Below are 22,757 nucleotides of genomic sequence, written 5' to 3' on the forward strand. Positions count from 1 at the left end.
GAGAAAGATAGTGTCGAGGAAATAAGAGAAAATAAGGAAGAAAATGAGTTTAAATAAGTTATATCACCTCACTGGATATAAACTTGTCTATTTAGTTACTTTCATTCTCTTTCAAACTTTACCTATTGGTCTAAAATATTTTTACCATCATATTTCTAACTTTACTTTTACATTCCGAGTAATTTTGTCTACACCCATTTTTACCCCAAAACACTCACTTAGGCTCACATTGATTGAACTAAGCCTTCTTACTTATTTTATCTACAATGTGAATAATTAATATTTAATCTAACCTTTGCATTAAGCCTCTCACTTAATTAATCTGATTAATCAAATACCACAATACAATTCAGCATTTAATTAGGTTAGGGTTATTATATAGGCCATGTCGTCGTTTTACCCATCCTACATGGCATGTGACTCAGATTAGTAACATTACACGTGAGTAACGTTACTGACGCCGTTCAATCATCAGTGACGGAAGGACTAACGTGCGCTACGTTTGAATTTACTAGGGACCACAAGTGTAATTTTTTTAAGGGATTAATTTGGATCTCATGTTTTGTCTTGAGGACCAAAAATGATATTTACTCTTTTTTTAATTATTGAATGTTTAATAGGCTTAAACAAACTAACAGACCTAGGTCAAGACTATTATTTTTTAAATATAGGTTAGGATAAACTTATAATTTGAGTCTACATAAGCTAACAGGTCAGGCCAAGCCTAAGTTTTTTTTTTTTTTTTTTTTTTTTTTTGCGCAGGCCTGACTTTTTTAAACCAAAAACTAGCATAGCCTATTTACACCCTACAAATGATATATATTTATGAGAAAAATATTTCTCCAGTCACCGGAGATAAAGTGAATGACCTCAAAACGACGTCGTTTTGAGGTTATAAGATAAAAAAATTATAGCGATAAAGACTAATATAACACTGTAATATATTAGAATTACAAAAACACCTTGATTTCCATTTCAAAACAATGTCATTTTGAGCTCACCGAAAATAACTTATCTCCATTGACTGAAGAAATAGTTTACCTTATATTTATTACACTATATATAGAAAAGTATGATATGAAAATTTTTGATGACAAAAATTATCATTTACAATTTTATAAAATACAAGTATTTACATAATATGTTATAGATATGTGATGATTCAATCCATTAATTTTTTATTTTCTTAGATTTTACTCCTTTTGTAAATCTAAATCCATATTTCTTAATTTATTGTCTTATATACTTATAATTATTTTATGTTTGATTTTATATAATTGCTTTAATGTATTTATTGTAAGAGTGATAAAGATAATTTAATAATTGCCCTCTTTTTTTAAAACGCACATAGAATGTTTTGGCATAAGAGATGAAAAAACAAGAGCAAAGACAACTGAGCAGCAACAAACCCAGTTTCTCAGACTCCAAACCCAACATCAACAGTAAGAATCTTTTTTTTCACTTCCTCTTCCTTTTCTCTTTTCTTTTTCCCCCCCTTCTTTTTATCTTCTGCAAAAAAAAATAAAAAAAATGTAAAATCCTTAAAACTAATGAAATTATTCAGTGATACATATACGTTTTGAAAGAAAAACAAAGGTCGATTTCCCCTCCCCAGGTCTGTCATCTGTGTCCTCCTGTTGTACCAGAAAAACAAAGCAAATTTCCAAACTCAGATCAAACTGAAATCAGCATCAGCTTTATGTATTAGACAAATATAAACTAGACCAACAATATTTGGTTGAAATTACATTGCGCTATGGTCTATCTATAACATATTATATGAGCGACATATTAGAGAATTGAGAACCTAAATTACATAGAAATCTTACATATGTTTTCAGTTGACACCCGGGCGGGGCAATCCCCTCTCAAAAAGAAGTAAAAGAAACAAAGAAGAGTTTAGAGTAACTCAAATATAGAAACTTGTGCTGCAATTCAATTCAGATTATTTCAATATTCAGTTTACAAAATGAATTGAATAAGGAATAACAAAGATCTTTGTGGTTAATTTTACATGATGATTTTCTCATCTCCTTTCAAGTCTAACAAAAATAAAACACACAACTTTTAGGAAAAAAAGTCTTCTAAATTTGAAAGTTAGTAAAGCACCGATCTGTCTCTCTTTTGTAAGCAAACACCATCAACACAACTGGCATCCATTTTATTTGCTCCTCTATTTTCTTAATTAACATGATCCAGTATAGTCCCTCCTCTTCCCTGTCCCCATATAAATAAAAACCACCCAGTCCCTCACCCACCTACGCCCCATGGAAAGAAAACTTCAAATATGAAATTGTAACTTCAGATTAATTTGTCGCCTTCTCCATCTAGTGGGATAAAGCTTTGTTGATGGAAGACCACTTAGTTGAACCATAATTAGCTCAATTGTCCAATTCAAACCACCAAGCAAAATCAATATCCTCGCATTGTCTATCAGGAAGACCATTTATAAGATAAACATGCAAAGACAATTTGACTTAAGTAAATTCATGAGGAAGTCAAAGACATTGCTCAGGACAAAATCTAAAACACAGGTTACTTTGGCAGTCAAATTTAACCAACTTTGTTCACTAAGATTCATACCAGATAAAACTAAACGCAACAAGCAAAAATTTAGTCAAGCATGTCATACCATTCTTTGTGAGGCATCTTGTAAGAAACTGCATTGGTTTCCAGGTACTAATGGCCGTTTGGTGCCTCGTCCTGACAACATATAACAAGTTCATTAGAAAATCAGACAGCCAATACAAGAACAAACTTCAGCACAATATTTACCATCGTTGAAAACTGGTCTCTAATACAGTGCATGGCTTTCAGCATCATCTCTAGAGAATCTGTAGCCAACTGGAACTTCACATCCAGCTCTCCTGAACGAAATCGAGCATCATTTTGAAGCTGAAAAAGGGTGCCGTAGTTAAAACTATAGTACCACATAAAACCACATTTAATAATTGGGTTTGTTGTTTCTCTTGTAAGAGAAGATACTGTTTTGGGATTTGAGGGAAAAAATACATTGTGTTTTAGAAAATCCCATGTTACAAGAGAAAAGGAAAATTCTCAAAAAGCCTTTTACTTTTTCCCAATCCGAAAATGACATTGTTTTGGAGAAACAGTTTTCCCTTAATCATTTCACATACAACACATATACACATAATAATAAAGTCAGCACACTAGTTTGAATACTGTTTCTAAAAACAGTTTTTTGGTATACAGAAGAAAAAAAACAAAAAAACCCGTTTGATGATCTTTTAGCTCCTTATTGTCGTGGAGCAAAAATAGGACTTTTCGGTGGAACTCGGGTGGGTAAAACAATACTCATTATGGAATTGATCAATAACATTGCCAAAGCTCATGGAGGTGTATTTTGATCAAATCACACATCGCAATATACTAGACCTTCTAATTCTTTAAGAGGTCTATCTAAAAGATTCGCGATATAACCTGGAAGAGATGATACACAACATATAGCTAACATAATAGAACCAATAAATTTGTGTATTGGATTAAAAATTAATAGGAATCGCGGATATCGTATAAGCTTGTTTTGTAAAAAAGTTTAAAAAATTGTAAATTTTTTTAAAATCAAATTTAGAGAACATGTCTAAGTTATTTTTGTTTTGTGTTTGGACTTTTAACTTTCAAAACAAAAAATAATATAGAAAACACTTATTTCCATAACTATTCTACAAAACAGTTTTAAAAAGAAAACAAAAAACCAGAACACAATCAAAGAGACCCAATTGACATGCACACCTGTTACTTGTAACTTGTTTTAAAAAATGCAATTGCAGAATGAAAAGGTAATTGAAGGAAAGTACCTTCAAATTAATAACAGCCGAAGGGTCATTTGATTCTTTATCCATATTAGCCATATTCCATGTCATTGACTTTAATCGAGGCACAATATTCTGAAAATAATATAAATTTAAATATAATGTAAAACAAAAGTATCCAATCAAGCTCACAAACAAAACACACAGTAAAATAGCTGACCTGATCTTTCAACACATCTTCCTGCCACACTGGCTGAAACTTGTGCAACAGAAGTGTCAACAGCTTTTGCAATTCAGGCAGAACTTCACTGGGAAACAGTTTTGGAATATCATCCTTGCATGTATCCTCATAAACACACTTCCTGATTAACATTCGGAGACAAACCAGAAGCTGCAGATAAGAGTTACAATGATGATGAGTACCAGAAGAAATCAACAAAGTAAAAACTGTGAAAGAGAGAGAGATAAGAGGGTAGAGTACTGGGTCGAGGTCAGAGTCGTTTTGGAGTTGTAGCATGTCTTGGATGATGCGTCGTTCAGAAGAGTGAAGACCGGTTTTTCGTGTTCTCCAAAGAGCTTCAAGAACGTATTCAATTGATTCTTTGGAATTCGCCCTTAACAGCACCGGCAAATGACCCCATAAACTTTCCTCCATAAACCCCCCACACCCTTCTTCACTTCAGTGATGATTTCCTTTGCCGCTAGTAGCATAGCAGCTACCGCGAGTTGTAAAAGTGACAACGTTTTAATTGGGCCGACAATTTAATTGGGCCTGTAAATGAGGCCCACGAAAAAACATTCAAAACGATACTAAAGTAAAGACGCGCTGAACTATGTTAAGGAACAACCTCAGAGCGAGCGAGAATTGTCACTGTGCCGAGAAAGCCATGCCACCGCACGATCTCCGCCGTCCGTTTAAACGACCGGTTATCTCCGATCAAGAGAGGCGCAGGGAACAATCTCTGCTCCGGCAGGCACAGAATCGGCGCGACGCTCAGCACCACGCTCGCTTCTTGGCCTCCACCGCATTCTCTCTCCCATCCCAAACGCCCGATTTCCCTATCCCCGAACCCGAACCCGAACCCGAGGAGAACCCGGAGCCTTCGCATAGGGACCTCGACGTCCTTGAGGCCTCGAAACTGAAAGGCGCAGAAGCTCGCAAATGGTTCGCCAAACAGCTCATGCTCCCTGAATGGATGATCGATATCCCCGACAGGCTCACACATGACTGGTCCCGTCCTTGTTCCTTTACCTTAATTTCCTCGAACCTCTGCTTCACAACTCGAACAGACATGACACATCCACTGAATTATCCAATTTCTCTATCTGTTTTATTTTTTCAGGTTTGTGTTTGCAAGGCCTTCTGGGAAACGGTGTTTTGTCGTTTCTTGTAACGGAACAACGATAAGTCGTTTAAGGAACGGGTCGATACTGCATCGTTTTCCTTCGGCGTTGCCTAACGGGGCAAGGAAGAAGGACGTCTCATCCGGTTCTTCTCAGCTTTACTCTATATTGGATTGCATCTTTCACGAGGTTATTAGTTTCCTTGGTAAATAAAATGTCGTGTGTCCTGTTCTTTTTTTTTTTTTTTAACGTTGGTGTTTTGTTTGGTGACTTTTGTGTGGTTTCGGGGTTAGCAGGTGGATCAAACTTACTACGTTATTGACATGGTTTGCTGGCGGGGTTACTCGCTCTACGATTGCACCGCTGAGTTCAGGTTCTTTTGGTTGAATTCCAAGCTTGCCGAGACCGGTGCTTGTGACCCTCCCTCGTATTATCACAAGTATAGGTTCAGTTTGGTTCCGGTGTACGGTTGTGACCGGAGCGGTCTCCATGCTGCTTATACGGCACCAGTGCCTTATGTCAAGGACGGTCTTCTCTTTTATAGCAAGTAATAACTATTTCTTTCATTGCAAGTTTTGTCTTGAAATAAAACTCAGTTTTGGTTGGTGTTGTAGCCAATAGCTAGTTCCAACAGTCGTTAAGTTTGCTTGCTATTTCTATTTGGTAGGCTCTTATTTTGGGTAATTCGTTTTGATTTGATTTCGTTATTAGGCATGCACACTACCAGACAGGAATTACGCCGCTAGCATTAGTTTGGAAGGATGAGAACTGTAGTCAATATGTTATGGACACGGATAGCAAAGGACAGGTTCCAAACCAACAGCAGGTGTTTTCCCTTGCTTCCTTTGCATCTTTTTCATTGTTTGGCTTTCTGTGCCTCTTCTTTACTGTATATAATATATTTCGTTCATTTGCTTTTTCGGATTTTTAACCTTTATGTTTGAACAGTGTATGTATGGACTGTTGGTACCCTTTTTAGGCACTTTATGGATCAATTTTACTTGCTTCATATTCATTGCGACTATATATTCTCTAAGAAAATCGGGCAATTATGATTTTGAAGCAAAAGTACACTACTCTGTTAGGCAATATCAATGCAAAAATATTCTTGCTCTGATACAGTCTTAAGTGTTTGTAGAGATACTGTGTCTGAACAAGTGTTCCTTTACACAATTTTTTATGGAATCTTGTTTGGTGAACTAGATCTTGTTATTACAGAAATCGGAGAAAATCACCCACCTATGTCGTAGCAGCCTCTAGCAATCTTCTAAGTTCCAATTGTTTAAAGTTGACATTTCCCTCCCCTCCCCCTCTTCCCTTCGTTTTAGAATGGAAGTTACCATAACATTATGGACATGTGAATGTCAAACATAGGCTATTATGCCTTGTTGAATAAATTGCCCTGATGCTCCATAATAAAGGTATAATGGTTGTACCATCATGGTTAGATGAAACTCAATAATATTTTTTGAAGTTGTAAATAAATAACATATTACATTCACGGCCTTAATGTTTCTACAGTGAATGTAGATAAGTTATCTACATTCACTCCTAAAACGATGTCGTTTTAGAGCAAAAGATTAAAAAATTATAATGAGAAAGACTATTATAACCCTGAAATAAATTATAATTACTAAAATACCTGGATTTCCGTCTCAAAACGACGTTGTTTTGGGCTCTTATCTACATTGACTACAGAAAAAACGAACCCTACATTCATTATTATTATAATATTTGTTTGACATCTTGTACTAAGTTTCCAAAGGTATAGATGGAGAAGTGTTTCTGTGGTGCACATGTAATGTTGCATATAGTATGGTTAAATATAAGATGGAAAAAAGGATGATATGATTGTTTGTCTTTTCGAAATTTGGATGTAGTTTTGTGTTTGTATCAGCGTAACGCCCAACCGCTTGCAAGATCAATGACTGTTTCCACAAACTAACACGAGACTTTTCAGCGTGCTTTGTCCTCACTCACACACTTCCTGGGAAAACTTCCCAGGAAGTCATCTATTCTAGAATTTCTCCAAGTTAAGTACGCTTAACTATGGAGTTCTTCCGTTCCGGGCTACGGTAAAGTAGTATAGGTAGTACCAATTAATTCTTACAAGCTATCCCTAACTGTACAGTCCCATATCTGTACAGTGTTAATTCGATTTATTCATGTACCCCCCCCAGCAGCAAGATTTGGCATGAGCCGCTCATTGTTCCTGCCTTTTCTCTTTTGCATCGGCGATCACTCCTTGCCCTTGCCAACCCTTGGGATGTTATATGCCCACCAGCTTCCGCCTAGTTCGTCCTCGAACCATACCGTACTAGGAGCGAGGCCCTGCTCTGATACCCCACTTGTAACGCTCCGGCCGCTTGCAAGATCAATGACTATCCCTACAAACTAACACGAGACTTTTCAACGTGCTTTGTTTTCACTCACACTCTGCATGGGAAAACTTCCCGTGAAGTCACCCATCATAGAATTGCTCCAAGTTAAGCATGCTTAACTATGGAGTTCTTCCGTTCCAGGTTACCGAAAAGTAGATGCATCTTGTTAGTATAGGTAGTACTAATTAATTCTTATAAGCTATCCCCAACTATACAGTCTTATACCTGCACGGTCTTTGGAATCCCTCTCTTTTAGGTGTTGATTCGATTCATTCATGTATCCCCCCAGCTGCAAGATTTAGCATGAGCCGCTCATTGTCCGCGCCTTTTCTCTTTTGCACCGGCGATCACTCCTTGCCCTTGCCAGCCCTTGGGATGTTACAATCAGTGAAACTTGCATTTTCTTGATCTGCATCTCTTGAGATTTTGGCAAGGCACAGTTTTGAAAATTATATAAGGGTCAGAAATATCAGTTCAGGAAACACTACAATTTTATTTGGGAACTGATTGTAAAAGGTAATTATTTTGAAACTGACTGTAAAACTTATGACTGAGCTCTTACAGTTGGCACAACAGGAAGAGTGTAAGACTGTATACACTTGACTCAACTCAAACCCACGCTTCAATGGATACACACACACACACACATATATATACCTGATTACAACTTTAAAGAGGTCCTAAATCTACAAATTGATTCATATATTTACTTGAGATAATCTACATATAGTGATGTTGATTAATCAGTTTTTCTGGCTTTCTAAACCAGGTGGTTTTGGAGCTTCAAGAAGATGGAAAACTGACTACCTCTGATGATCCCCCTGTGGTATTTGGCTGTTTAGATGGAAGCTTTACCCAACAGGTTTGTTTGAAAGATGTTTTTATATAAGTGTAAATTGTCAGCTGCTGCTTAATCTAGTTATGAGGCCTATCCAATTGAAACTTTCTTCCACTATGTATTATCTTACATGGTTGCTAGGAAATTGATGTATTTTTACAGCACTGAACTGATAGAAATGGTTGGCCGAGAAATAATAATTCTGGAAGGGTAGTATGATAGACTTTCAGTCATGCAATGTTATACTATAAAGCAACCAATTCAATCCAACAACTTAAGCTGTTAGATGAAGGTCACACTAATAGGTTTTTTATCATATTTTTCTAACAGTAGCAATAAACAAGCTTGCGTCTTAGGCATCAAACTCATTTTTCTTTTTTATCTTTTACCAAGTAATTCTTATGTGACTTTCTTCAATATTGCAGTCAGGGTTAGAGCCTGGATGTCTTCTACGTTTTGCAATTGGAGAGGGAGGATTGGTTTTGGTGGACGGCAAGCTTGAGAGAGCTAATCTCAATTATCTTGGCAAGGTCAATCGAGCTCGTGCCTCTGCTGATAGTTTCTCTAAGGTTGTAAGGGAATATTCTAGTAAACCTCTAAAATATCTGCAACTTATTGTTTCATTTGAAGATTAACATTTTGCTCTCGATGGATAGCAAATCAATATGGAAAATGTAATAATGTTATTAGAAAAAATTTTTAGGGAATATAATTTTTACTGAACTACCAATTTGGTAAGATTCACTTAACATCAATCGAAATATCTTGACATTAAGTACGTCTTTCAAAGATTAAAGTCCCAACAAAATGGTCCTTAATTTAATGTAGGTAGCTTAGCTTGATGAAAGGACTATTTTGATTTCTGATGACACTTTTAATCTTTGGAAGACTTATTTGATGTGAAAATCTTTGGAGGACCAAATTGAAGTTTAGTCCAATATAATTTTATTCAGATTAGATGTACCATTTGATTATCAGTGTAAATTCTACTTAATATTATATAATTAGTGATTAGTGATGACTATTGGTGCAAGGATTTGAGGTTTTGGTAATTTGAGAAATTTTACAATTAAGGTTTCAGTTAAGTTTCTTATCTTTATACCATTAGGATTGCTGGGGACTTGTCTTTATAGAAAAGGATTAACTTGTATCTTAGTTTAGGTGCTTTATGAGTGGTGAATTGTTCAGAGGTTTATATTTGGTTTTACCCTCTCTTCTCATTTCATCATTATCATTATTATATTTCGTAAGTGCCTTGTAATTTTTCCATTAACACTGATATTTCAAAAGGCAATCATTTCTTCAACCTGCTGACACGACTTTGTCATGATTTCTTTAATTCACATTATGGGTTATGGAAACTGCTTCGCTTTACAGAAAATGACAGTTTCCTGAGAAGAATTATTAAAATTGATTTTCCTTGTTGCTTTCTTGTACATTTTGCTGATATCCATGTGAGACTGACCAAGTAAATGCTCAGAGATGAGATAGAATGCTGGAGATAGTAGGAGAATTTTATCAAATGAATTACATTGGTTTGCTTATTTTGCATGTTTGTTCTGCTTTTAGTCTGATTTACCGTTTTTCTGAAGAAAACTTTCGAGAACATCATACATTGTTCACAATTACTGTTTTTACGATTCATTGTTTTCAAGGTTTTGATTTTAATCATGCTGCAAATTTTCTCTTATAGGTTATGTTCCAATATAGTGTTCGACACTCTCCCCTCAGAATTGATGATCTGTTGGGATCTGTCAGTTCACCAGATGATCAAGAAAGCAAATCTTGTGATATTGAGATGGATGGTTGATAGGGAATGCACTATGGATTGCAAATGTCAGCCTTTTATCCCCCAGTGCAATGTTAAAAGTTTTCACCTTAATTTTTGGTTCACTATGATGCTTATTTCTGTGAAGGCTTCCATAATTTATATTGACGATTCACAAAATTGCTAGCTACCTCACGTGCTGAGACAATGAGTTGTGAATTGTAATAGTAGTCATACCCAAGTTGCGATTTGCAAACCAAATTGTATGTTTATTTGATTCTGACAGCTGATATTGATATGTTGTATTTGTTTGAGTTATGTAGTTACGGTGTAGCATATGAATTGTACAGTATATTATAAATTGAAGCTTGAATTCAGATCATATATATTAAGTTGTCGGCCAGACTTCCTCTATCAGACTTCGAAATGCTACAATAATTAAATATATAATAATATTTTATTATTTTCACAATGATAAAGCTGACTTATGGAATATTGATGTTTTTTATTTTTATTAAAAATTTGTATTTTCATTAATATTATGTCTCTTTTATAGTATAGTCATATCATGTCTTATAATTTTTCAAAATTTGCCTTACTCATATGGTCACTAACGTTTCAGTGTCTCGAGTGTTTTGTATTTATATCCGTGCGTCCTAAATCTTATTTATTTTGACCATATATTATTTCATTTCAAGACCATATCAAGTCTACTACATAATATGGATCCATAATTCAAGATGCTAGAGTAGTTTTCTCGCAACCATCGTGGACACAGGCCAAGACATCTCTGTAGTCCCTTGAAATGGTAAACGAGTCATGTACTTTTCCGTCACTACTTTTCTTGTACTCAAAGAGGAGATATGAGTGATTGAACGCTGTCAGTTTGGAAAACCCAAAGTCATGCTCAAGTGGAATAGCTATACCAACTATTAGAGGAGTATCCAAGTGGACGATGAGCTGAAAAGATTAACCATGGTTGTTGCTTTCTATCAACTGTTGCAAGACAATGCTCAATGAATTTGTATTGTTCTGATCCTTCTCTCCAGTCATGCTCACTGTCTTCTATGCAGAAACGAAACATTCCATAATCTGTTGCATACCTGCATGTTTTCAATTCTCATCATTCATTTGGAATTTTTTTTTTTTTAAAAAAAAAAACAGTGCATCCCAATTGTTGCTGGCGAAACTAGAAACTGCACCATAACTGTAAGGATGAATAGATGTCTTTTTGCATATGCATGATGAAGTTATAAAAATAATGGATAGGTAACAATCGGTCAAGGTAATATTGACCATCTTGGACAAAGTGGCATGATAAATTTAATATAGGGAAGATAATTTGATTTACTAAAGGCAAACGTATCATCGTTTGCATGTAGATTAATGTAACATACCAGAATTTGGCTCTGTTCTCAGCAGGAAAATAGTACATGGTCTCTGCAGGAACTCCACATTCTCCACCTGAATCCATGGTCTCATAAAAGGATCCTGTGTTGATCACTGAATAGTATTTTAAGATCACTGAATCACTGAAAAAACACGATTATCAACTATTGCATTAATAAAGGGTTGGGACAATTCCCTTACAATATGAATAAGGAAATGAAAGCAGCGTTCTCTACAATACTAACTGGGCACAACCCTTACAATAAAGAAGGAACTCTTAGCACTACTCAGAATGACCAACTAAGAAATTGCAATTACAGACTCCATGAATTACCAACTAAGAAGGAACCCTTACAATAGGTTGATGTTGCTGCCATGCACAGACCAGGTAATGCACATAGGTTGGATGTGTCAGTTAGTTTCAATAGCAAATGGAAGATAGAAATCAGGTAGTGCAAGAATAGGGGTTGAAGCCATGGCTGTTTTCAAGGTAACAAACGCCAATTCTGCTTCTGAGGACCAAGACCAATTGTTAGCAACTAGTAAATCAGTTAGAGGTGATGCTATGGAAGCATATCCATGCACAAACCTCCGATAATAGCCAGTGAGACCTAGGAACATTCGAAGTTGTTTGATTAATGCTGGTGTGGGCCACTCCACCATGGCTGAGTTTTGGCTGGATCAGCTTTAACACCACAATCGGACTTTATATGACCCAGATAAGCAATCTCTGAGGCTGCAAAAGAACATTTACTAACCTTCACATAAAATTCATTTTTCTGCAAGACATTCAACGCCACTGACAAGTGCTGCATGAGATCCTCGATTGACCTGCTATGAATGAGAATGTCATCAAAGAAAACGATGATAAAGCTGTATAAATTGGGTCTAAAAATGTCATTCATAATTGATTGAAAGGTTGAGGGAGCATTTGTAAGACCGAAGGGCATAACGATGAATTCATAAGGACACAATTGTAGAAAAAGAGTATTTCCTTTAGTTTGTGTCAACAATAGTGAGATGTTCATATTTAATGCCATGGCCAAAAATTGTATACCATTCCACCATGAACAAGATATACATTGGCTGTGAAAATTTAAGTTGGTGGGATGAGTGTCCCTTATTATGGGGTGATCTAGTGAGTATAATGAGTTTTATAATTTTTGGTAAACTATCCTCTCATGTCTTATTGATTATTATTCTCTCCAATAAATGACTGAAATTTTTTTACACGTTAAAATGAGAATGAGAGGATCTATTCTCATTTTATATAATTAGTACTAAATCTATATTCCCCATGAGAAAGAGAGTTGCACATTACTTGAAATTTGCTGGAGAAAAAACTCCCACCCAATCATCTATAGATGGTTCTGGGGACTTTAGTTCTACAGTCACCCATTCGGTATCCTCGCCCTGCAACCATATATGTAAAAGCACAACTGTTAATTCTATATATTAAATACTGTAAGGCTAAAGCATACTGCATGGCATGTGGTTGTTTACTTGTGATAAACCAAAATGACTCACTACCAAGACAGTAAATTGGCCAAAGGGGTTAGAATTTCAAAATAGACCAAACTGATCTATATGATGTGTCTAGGATTTGTAAAAATAAGAAATATTTGATTTATAAATAAACTTTTAGGTTTGGAACTCGTTAAAAAAATAAGATTTGACTTTATATTTGTAACACATTACAGATATTGAATTAATGCAATGTTAGTTACAAATGTTAAACATTTTCTTTCAAAGTCCCTATTATTTTAAAGATGAACATTTTAAACCCAAAAAATAATAAGATAATTTTATCTCCTACACAAACATAAAAATACGTGGAGCTTATGTTTTTGTTTTTTTTTTCTTCCTTCCTTTCACATGGACCACACATGCTTTTATATGTGTAAGAAATATTAATCCCAAATAATAACCAATAATAATAGGGATTAGAGTACTGGTCTCCTTTTCCTTCAAAATGCTTGCTGCATAAAGGGAGAGTAGCTGTAATTAACTGATAAAAATTATATAATAATATATGAAATGAGTTGAACATTTAAAATTAAAGCAACATATGTTTGTGGTCCTACCCGACTCCACCCAACTAGTCGAAATGAATCAGGAAAAAAAACACATACAGGGAATTAGTTGGTAGAAGATTTATTTTGAGATTGATAGGAAAGTGTAAGTGGATATTGAAAAATACCACGTTTGGTTCATGTTTAAAAAAAAAATACTTGTTATCAAAAAAAAAAAAAAAAAAAAAACTAGGCAATTAGGATAAATGGGGAAATGATTTTTGTGTTGATTTTTAGATGGAATTCACTGTTACAGAATACCACTTGAGATGTGGTATTTTGAGATATCTGGGAAAGTGAAAAAACAGGTGCGAAGTTTCTCCCGAACATAGATTTTGCAAATTTAAATAAATTTTCCTGGTAATATTTCGGTCAACCAAACAACTTTTTTTACATTTTCCTACCAAACTCACTTTCCAACTATTTCCTTAGTAATTACATTTTACTAATATTCAAAAAATTTCTTCTCAACCAAACATCCCCTGTGTTAATTACCTTATTGCCCAAGACATACGGGGCTGCTGTAATAGAGGCCGAGCTACGGAGCGCAAGAATGGTCTTGTGAATGGCAATCTTGGACAGTGGCTGCTCTCCAAATCCATTCATATCATTATGAACCAAACCCATGCTCAATTTGGAAAACCACAATATCACTATTATCATATTTAGCTTCAACATATTCCCAACACTCCCTTCCATTTAATCTTTCCGAATGAAAGATGATGCGAAAAAAAAAAAGTTATCTCCTACAAAGCAGAAAAAGCTTTCACAGGTTAAGTAGACTTCTGACTATTATTCTCTTTCCGTGTCAACTTCGAAAACTGTGAGAGAGTCTTGTGATATTCATATCTATACGAGGGAAGCGTACTCTAAATAGTATAAATTTATAGGACGGAAGAGTAGAGTAGTGATTTGGCCTTTTCGAAAGAAAAACAAAGATGATTGGGTAATCTCATGAGTGTACAATACAACGTAATATACACGTCAATCGAACTTTTAACCTCCTTCAACCTTATCAAGAATCTTAGAAGCGCGCGCGCACACACCACAATAAAAATAACAAACAGATAAAATTATAATAAATTGATGATAGAAAGGTTTGTTGGTTGACTCGTTCAAAAATAAGGAAAACGATAAGGGGTAACATATTCTTCTTCCTTCGTTTCACACACTCGTCATTTTCGTCACGACAACACATTGTTTAAGTTAGGTACAGATCTGTTTCACAAGACTATGAAGTATATTGTTATGACATAGATGAAACACGCAATGTTATAGACCAAAGCTATGAGATGTCACCGAATTAGCCTCAGTCGTGTTGAGGGTGCTAAAGGGGGATGGGTTTAAGGGTAACAACTATGGTTGAGGTGAGAGTTCAACGGAGTAATAATAATGGAGAGCAAACAAAGAAGATGAATATTGAGGGAGCTAAGGTCCCCTTAAATAGGAGGCGGGAGATTCATTCCAAGTGCGCAAAGTGTGATGTCATAATTGTTTTCAGCCCTGCGAACGCCTTTAGGTGTGAGGCTACAAGACCCCTGACGTGTACAAAGTCATGCGTGTGTGGGGAGTGTGAAAGGACATGTGTATAAGAGAGTCATGTGCTCCACATGCCAAGCAGTGGTGGTCTTGTCGGGCAGCTACTTGTGCTAGCTGGGCAAGTCCATCCGGCCGGATAAGAACAAGTTTGTTATTATATTTTGAGCTATAAACCTTAGATATGGACATTCTATAGTATTATGAAAAGTTTAGATGTTGACCTAAAATTTTGATGAAAAGAATAAAATCTAATTTTGAAATTAAAGGACTTAGATCACAACTTCAAGTTAGCATAGGATGTTATTGCGAAATTTGGTCTAGTTTTGGTAATTTAGTTAAACATCATGGATTTAGATGTTCTTTGATGTGATGGAAAGCTTAGTAGAATATCTTCTACTGATATCATTGGATTTGTTCCAATGTTGGATTTCTACTCATAACTAGAGCTATGAACATCAGATTGGATCATTCTTTGGTGTTTTGAAAATCTAAGAAGCAGATTTACAACTTTGTTGAAGAAGTCAAAATCTAATTTTAGTGTTAAAGTAGCTTAAATTGAGTTGAAGTTAGTATAGTGGTGTTGTCATAGGATTTGGCCTAATGTCAACCTTTTGATCATATCATGAGCTACAAACAATGAAATTTGACATTCTTTAGTGTTTTGAAAAGCCTATAAAAAGAGATACAACTTTAAGGAAGTATTGAAAGTTGATTCTAATGGTAAATGGCCTTAAGGGAGCTCAAAGTTACTAATGTTGTTACAAGATTTAATCCAGTTTCTAGTTATTACTAATTATTTTGGAAAGCCTATAAAAAGGATACAACTTTGATGAAGTATTGAAAGTTGATTCTAACTGTAAAGGGCCTTAAGGTGAGCTCACAGCTAAAGATGTTGTTACAAGATTCAATCGAGTTTATATTGTTTGGGAAAACCTATAAAAGAAGATACAACTTTGATGAAGTATTGAAAGTTGATTCTAATAGTAAGGTGCCTTTAGGGGAGCTTAAAGTTAGTGATTTTGTTAGGAGATTTAATCTAGTTTTTGATTTTTGTTGCTTTTTTATGAGTTCTATAGCCTTAGAAGGAGTGTGATTGAAGTATATAATAACAGTGGCAATGTGTTGCACCCTAAGAGAAAGAATGGATCATGTAACTTTATTCATTCATATTGATACTCATTGTTACACCATTATTTCCTTAACGGTCTTACAAGATAAGATCCTAAAATATTCATCTCTCCTAGAGCATTTGTAATCAAATTCTTAGCTTTGACATTCCATTGAGCTTCTTTTAGTTCTAGGTCATTAAAATCCTTAACTTTTTTGGAAACCCTTTGACCATTGTCATCCAAAGCAGTAGAAAAATCATAACCTTCTTCAACTATTTTCCAAACTCTTAAATCTACATATTCCAAGAAGATTTGCATTCTAGACTTCCAATAAGCATAACCGGTTCCATTGAAATACGGTGACCTATTTGTTGAATTACCCTCTTGAGATAAATCATTGTTAAAACTAGTTATATTATGGATCTTTATCTCTAGGTGATTAAACCTACAGTAAGAGAACCTAAGCTTTGAGGCCAATTGAAAAGAAAAGATGGCTAAACAATTACACAAGATGGGAGGTGAATTGTGTTTTACTTCTTCTTCAAGAAACAATGTAAAACAAAACCCTTTTAATCAAATTTCAACCAAAAACAATTCACAGAGTATAAATATTTTTCCAACACAAAAACAGAATTAAAACATATTACATAACATGTAATTCTGAGGTTTAACAGCAGAATCAAAATTAGAAGGAAAATGTGAAGAAAATCAATGTTGTTCAATACCTTATTCAAGAAAACATTCAAGAACGTAATCAAACAGAAAACTAATGATTCCCATGCCTTAAACAAATTCAATAGAACATGTATAATTCAGAAAACAAGTTATAAGCATTCAAATCAAAGAGATAAGGTAAGAAAGAATCACACCGTATATATCTTGGTTCATGATCTAACCACTTAAAAGCTACATCCAGACTGAGGTCGATCTATTTCACTATGTTCTAGCTTTCAACCGGTGCTAGAAAAATTGATTTACAAGAAGAATTTCACAAGTATATGATCACACCTTGATCAAACTCAACCTAAGACCCTTAGGATCACTCCACTTGTGTCACAAACAATTACAGCAATCAAATTCATTCAAACAGATGTAGAACAGTCTTTCAACATTTAGAATTCTCAAAAAGATCAAAAAAAGATTAAGAAACGAGAGAGTGGTTGAGTTTTTCCTCAAGGATATGCAAAAGTAGACCAAATGAGGGTTCAATCTGAATTCTATGTGTGTGGTGATTTCCAATGTTGATCCTTGTTTAGAAACTCTTAGAATATATTTATATAGGTGTCCTATCAAGTTATTAGTCGTTGGACATCTAAAAATTTGAATTACTTAAGCTTTAAGTCACTTAAGACAAGGAGTAATTGATTACTTTTCATGGTTAATCGATTATTTCTTCAGAGACTTTAGGTAATCGATTATTGTTCATCAAGTAATCAATTTCTTCTTCAAAGAACCCAGGTAATCGATTACTTCATTTATCTAATCTATTACTTCATATCAAAAGCTTAGATTTCAGCTATCTTTTCGAATTTTAATTATTTTAATGACTTCTAAATACTTTTTAATGACATCTAGCATATGTATGATCATATTCCACACTTATAACAACTTTTGATGTGTGTGCACGTGTGATCTTGTATGCATGATTAAAAGTGTAAGTGTCACTAATGCATGAGTTTATGATCTATTTATGCAACTTTCAAGTTAAAGCTCAATAAACTCATTCCTATAAGTTCTATGACTTTAAACAGACATTACAAATAATAAGAACTATGTCTTCAACTCTCTTCATTGATCTTCAAGTCTTTAGAGTCTTGTAGTCCTTCTTCTAACTTGAAAAGCTTTGACTTCTATCTTGACTTTGCACATTTGAGTAGCCTTATCAATTTTGCACTTTGCTTTGGTCTTCTAGTACCATTTAGGACTTATTGTCATGCCTTCCATTGAGAGCATCCATGTTGAGCTATGTTGAGCCTTTGTAGGTGTTTTGTTATCATCAAAACTTCAATATCATAGTCTTCTTGACCTATGATTCAACAACCTGCCATATAGCACGTGAAATGGTGTTATTTCGATTTGTGAATGGACCGAGGTGTTGTAATGAAGTTCTGTACACGCCAATACACTAGATCATCGATTATTTTGGTCATGACAGTATGCATGCAAGTACTGTTCCAAATAGCGATTCGTGACTTTCGTCTGCCCATCCGATTGAGCATGATATGTGATACTCATACGTAATTAGGTGCCACTGTATTTGAAAAGATTCTGCCAAAATTTTCTCAAGAAAATAGCATCTCGATCAGACACCAGTGAACAAGGGAAACAATGTAACTTTCCCACCATTTCAACAAATAATTGTGCAACAAGACAAGCCATGAAAATAAAGTAAAGGTAAACAGAAAATAAAATGAGCTAGTTCAAGAAATAACACAGGTGATATGATAAGCAGAACGACTATTAAAAGAAAAGGGATGGATGCACTGATCCACTATAAACTAGCTGTAATCTAGGCTCAGGACCTTGTCCAATAGACTTGTTCAGGTCTTTTTCATTTCCAACGTTGATTCCTTAAGCTCTTGGGCTAAAATGGTATACAAAATCCCATATTCCTATGGCGACTTTGTTACCAACAATTACTTATATCAGAACCTTAAACAGACGAGGTGGTTACTTATTCTTACGGCAACCAGTGAAAGTGTTTCCACACCCTTCACCTTTCTCCTATTGTTCAGCAGTCTAAAATCCCTTCCTTATGAAATTTTTTTTCCCAGTCATATTCAATTTCCAATGATACAAGATATTAAAATCAACAACATAAATCCATTAGATTCAGTAACTAAGATTCAATTACAGAGCATTTATAATTCCACATATTATCCATGCCAAAGAGAAATTAGCTCATGTTCACAGACATGGCTAAAAATACAAACAAAGTTTCAACAAACTAAAATTTCATAGATCCGGGATACAGAATGAAAGGAATGTAGAAGACTGAAGAGAAATTACAAACTCAAAATAACTAAGTAAAAACAAATACTCAATACCACAGTGGTAAAATAAAAATGGATATTGTGAATAAGATTTGCTCGTGTGGAGACTTAATGGAGAAAAGAAAGAGTAAGGTGTGTTTCAGAAAAGCTTGCTCCTGCAAAAAATTAATTGATCGATCCATTTTCCTTTGTTTGATCTTCTATTTATAAGACAAGTGTTGTGATGGCATTCTTGTTATTAACATGAGTCGTTCCTTGCACCGTTGGATTGAGGACGTCTCCTCCTTTCTAATCTTATGAAGAGAAATGGTTGAAGTGGTTAAGAATAGGCTGAGTTGTCCCCCATATTATCATTTTCCAAGGATGATTCTCGGACACTCAGACATGTCCAACAACATTCTCTGTTCTGCTCTGCTTTGTTGCACGTTGGATGCCCTTTTGAGTGCTTTTTAGTGTCGTACCTTGCAAAAAAGCAAAAAACAAATGTTAGTGGAATCAAAAAGTTAAAAAAAAATAGACAGCTCTCCCACTCTGTTCTCTCTATCTCTCTTTTCTTTACTTTTCTGTACTTAAAGTCATTCCCTCACACAAGTCAACAATTATTGCATTTGTACTAATATTTAGAACATATTCATACTAACAGGGACTAAACGACTGGCGTTCCGCAGCAAAAACATGATAGTCATTATGAGTCTTTAGGTTTGACACGTCGACCTGATTAGCTCTAGGCCAAGTTGGAGATTGTTAATATGTAGGTGTCTTAGAGATAATCTGTTTTATCAAATGAACATCTTGTATTATTTGGTATTTCATAATTTATATATTTGAGCATACTTTATTTTTGTCATATTTATGTCTCGCCTGTATTTATGGTTAATATGCGTTTAAAGATAAAGGTCCTATGAATAGAACATGTGTTCACTCGAGGACCCATGATAGGGATCATGATCATGAGGACTCGAGGACACTACGTGTATATTGCCTGAACTTTGTTCCTAGTCTTGAATCACCAAGATAGGTAGGGCATTGGTGATCTCAATAAGACTAGTATAACATCATCTACTTGTATGGAGATACAAGGTAGGGACCTCATAGAATGCAAGCATGGTGATGCCTTAGCTGATTTCGTGGATGGATCTGTTAGACAACATATGGCCCTGAATTGATCCGCCAAGAGACTCCACAAGGATTCATTGTAGAGAGTATCATTGGATTTATAATGTCTCTCATCGTTTGGTAGTGCGGATCATCCTAGACTTGAAGATGTCATCGAACACCAGGTCTTATGGTTATACTTTGACTGTAGAACTCTATCCGCCTGAAAATAAGGAGAACAATGTACTCTTGGGTATAACCTGAATACATGAGTATAGATGGACATGCCGAAAAGACTCACAGTCCCCTACAAGGGATTAGTCGTTCACAATAATCTGTAGGACTTGGATGACTTCTAGTTGACTCGGGAATCTATGTATAGTAAGCAATCATGAGGAGTCATGATTCATCTTAGAGCTAATAGAAGAAGATTTGTAGTTCTGTGAAAAGCTTCATTTAGTCAATCAAGAGAGATGATACTCTATCCTTGTTCTCAACTAAATATGAAGGACGATGTGAGGGATGATGTCGGCATGATATCCAAATTAGAAAGGTAGATCACTTGATCAACTCGATTAGTTTTGGCCGCAAAACATTGCTAGTATCTTATGTGGTCATTAGATAAATTAAGTCTGTTAAAGAAGTTTAATTTGGTCCAAGTTTATTTATGTCAGTGACTAATTGTGCCCCCCACCTAACCTCAAGACATTATCGTAGTCTTAAGAAAAATAAACCTAAACACTTGAAGCCTCCACCTTGCCATTACCTAGCAAGCATCCAAGGAGAAGGAGTATTCAAGTAGAAATAATTCTCACAAATGATCAAGAGGCAACCGTGTGGATCAACGTTAGAGGACATCATATACTTTGATGTCTTCAAGTGATCAAAGGTATTCTTTAAACCCTATGTGTTTTAACGGGTAAATTCTAGGCATATCTTTGAGGACCGTAAGGAGTTATAGGTTCCGCAAGGATTACCAAAGAATAATTTTTTTGTTTTTCACCCTCATGAGCAAGTTGCTTGAACATCAAGCAACACATATTTTTAACTTACAAAAGATACATAAATGGGGTCTAAAAATGTCATTCATAGCTAGTTGAAAGGTTGAGGGAGCATTTGTAAGATTGAAGGGCATCACGATGAATTCATAATGACCATCGTGTGTTCTGAACGTTGTTTTGAAGATATCAGCTTCATGGACCCTTATTTGATGATATCTCGCCCATAAGTCAAGCTTGGTGAAGACTACTGCATAACATAGTTCATCTAAAAGTTCACCAATTATTGGGATTGGAAAGCGGTCCCTCACTGTAATAGCGTTTAGTGCTCTATAACCGTTGCACATGTGCCAAGATCCATTGGGAGAAGAATAGAGACTTCAACTTGGTTGAATATAACCTACAGCAAGTAAATCTTTCACCTGTTTCTCAATTTCTACCTTCTGTAAATGTGGGTAACGATATAGCTTCACATTTATTGGTTTAGAGCTATCCAGTAAGTGAATGGAATGGTCTATATCCTGGATGGAGGTAACCCCCTTAGCACTGCAAACACGAAATAATATTGCACAAGAATATCACAAATACCTGAAGCCAGTGATGGTTTCAATAATAACAACTCAGAGGGAATGGGAGCGTCAAACATAGTATCAGCTAACAAAAAACATGCTTGCAACTTATTTTTAGAATTCAAATGGCCATGTAATCGAACCTGAGAGACATTGAAGGAAAACTTTTTAGACGGGACAACGACCTTTTTGGCAAAAATTTAGCGGATTGCCACGTTAGGAATTTTTTTTGCCAAAATGTCATGTCAACAAAATAGCTGCACTGTGCAATGAGATTGTGTGGCACCATGTCAGCAAGTTTAAGGCCACATAATCTCGCTGCATTGTGTATCGAGATTATGTTGCAGGGCCTAATTCACTGTATTGTGCAGTATTTTATGTGGCGCTAGTAACAATTTGGCACATGGATTGAGAGGACCAATAAAAAACATCAACATTTATTGGACATTAAATCGTCTTTATCATTTTCTCATGGATACTCCATTTGACACTCCATCGTATTTATTGTGTATTATATTTTCCAAAAAGAAAACAAAAAACAAATCAGCATTTATTGGACATTACATTGTCTTTATCATTTTCCCATAAATACTCCATTTGGACACTCTTTCGTCTTTATTGTATATTATATTTTCCAAAAAGAAAACAAAAAATAAATCAGCATTTATTGGACATTACATCGTCTTTATCATTTTCCCATGAATACTCCATTTGGACACTCTTTCGTCTTTATTGTATATTATATTTTCCAAAAAAAAAACAAATCAGCATTTATTGGACATTAAATCGTCTTTATCGTTTTCCCATGGACACTCCATCGTCTTTATTGTGTATTATATTTTCCAAAAAGAAAACAAAAAACAAATAAGCATTTATTGAAAATTAATTC

General features: G+C 35.1%; 3 protein-coding genes across 6 annotated transcripts; 1 reads left to right on the forward strand and 2 right to left on the reverse strand.

Moving 5' to 3' along the window:
- Positions 1 to 1,321: 1,321 nt before the first annotated feature.
- LOC133314348 (uncharacterized) lies at positions 1,322 to 4,545 on the reverse strand. Of its 2 annotated transcripts, none has more exons than XM_061515820.1 (6): positions 4,255 to 4,545; positions 3,994 to 4,164; positions 3,819 to 3,908; positions 2,776 to 2,895; positions 2,633 to 2,703; positions 1,322 to 1,509 (listed from the first exon to the last, which is right to left on the reverse strand). In XM_061515820.1, exons 1-5 carry the CDS (start codon positions 4,426 to 4,428, stop codon positions 2,680 to 2,682), a joined length of 579 nt encoding a protein of 192 aa, XP_061371804.1. In that variant the 5' UTR covers positions 4,429 to 4,545; the 3' UTR covers positions 1,322 to 1,509; positions 2,633 to 2,679. The 2 variants fall into 2 exon arrangements, with proteins under 2 accessions (XP_061371804.1, XP_061371803.1); XM_061515819.1 differs by having other exon boundaries at positions 1,322 to 1,634.
- LOC133314347 (uncharacterized) lies at positions 4,449 to 10,466 on the forward strand. The gene is made up of 7 exons (XM_061515818.1): positions 4,449 to 5,004; positions 5,117 to 5,306; positions 5,414 to 5,664; positions 5,829 to 5,943; positions 8,268 to 8,360; positions 8,762 to 8,905; positions 10,030 to 10,466. The coding sequence occupies exons 1-7, from the start codon at positions 4,607 to 4,609 to the stop codon at positions 10,144 to 10,146; spliced, it is 1,308 nt and encodes a 435-aa protein (XP_061371802.1). The 5' UTR covers positions 4,449 to 4,606; the 3' UTR covers positions 10,147 to 10,466.
- A 1,205-nt stretch (positions 10,467 to 11,671) lies between these two features.
- On the reverse strand, positions 11,672 to 14,395 carry LOC133314358 (probable inactive purple acid phosphatase 24). 3 transcript variants are annotated; one of them, XM_061515836.1, is made up of 4 exons: positions 14,061 to 14,395; positions 12,815 to 12,906; positions 12,083 to 12,324; positions 11,672 to 12,005 (listed from the first exon to the last, which is right to left on the reverse strand). In XM_061515836.1, the coding sequence occupies exons 1-3, from the start codon at positions 14,262 to 14,264 to the stop codon at positions 12,129 to 12,131; spliced, it is 492 nt and encodes a 163-aa protein (XP_061371820.1). In that variant the 5' UTR covers positions 14,265 to 14,395; the 3' UTR covers positions 11,672 to 12,005; positions 12,083 to 12,128. The 3 variants fall into 3 exon arrangements, with proteins under 3 accessions (XP_061371820.1, XP_061371822.1, XP_061371819.1); XM_061515838.1 differs by having other exon boundaries at positions 11,672 to 12,324; positions 12,844 to 12,906; XM_061515835.1 differs by having other exon boundaries at positions 11,672 to 12,324.
- Between the last annotated feature and the right edge of the window lie 8,362 nt (positions 14,396 to 22,757).

Source organism: Gastrolobium bilobum, unplaced genomic scaffold (assembly GCF_033153095.1).
Source record: "Gastrolobium bilobum isolate Gb01-03AN ecotype WA unplaced genomic scaffold, APGP_CSIRO_Gbil_v1 utg333, whole genome shotgun sequence".
Taxonomy (NCBI): domain Eukaryota; kingdom Viridiplantae; phylum Streptophyta; class Magnoliopsida; order Fabales; family Fabaceae; genus Gastrolobium; species Gastrolobium bilobum.

Coding starts and splice junctions, on each gene's coding strand:
- LOC133314348 (XM_061515820.1), bottom strand. CDS start 4,428: ATGGAGGAAAGTTTATGGGGTCATTTGCCGGTGCTGTTAAGGGCGAAT. Junction 2,896..3,818: donor CGGCTGTTATTAATTTGAAG/GTACTTTCCTTC, acceptor ACCCTTTTTCAG/CTTCAAAATGATGCTCGATT. Junction 2,704..2,775: donor GAGACCAGTTTTCAACGATG/GTAAATATTGTG, acceptor ATATGTTGTCAG/GACGAGGCACCAAACGGCCA.
- LOC133314347 (XM_061515818.1), top strand. CDS start 4,607: ATGTTAAGGAACAACCTCAGAGCGAGCGAGAATTGTCACTGTGCCGAG. Junction 8,361..8,761: donor ATGGAAGCTTTACCCAACAG/GTTTGTTTGAAA, acceptor TCAATATTGCAG/TCAGGGTTAGAGCCTGGATG. Junction 8,906..10,029: donor CTGCTGATAGTTTCTCTAAG/GTTGTAAGGGAA, acceptor TTTCTCTTATAG/GTTATGTTCCAATATAGTGT.
- LOC133314358 (XM_061515836.1), bottom strand. CDS start 14,264: ATGGAAGGGAGTGTTGGGAATATGTTGAAGCTAAATATGATAATAGTG. Junction 12,907..14,060: donor CGTATGTCTTGGGCAATAAG/GTAATTAACACA, acceptor ATATGGTTGCAG/GGCGAGGATACCGAATGGGT. Junction 12,325..12,814: donor TTTTCTCCAGCAAATTTCAA/GTAATGTGCAAC, acceptor CATTCATAGCAG/GTCAATCGAGGATCTCATGC.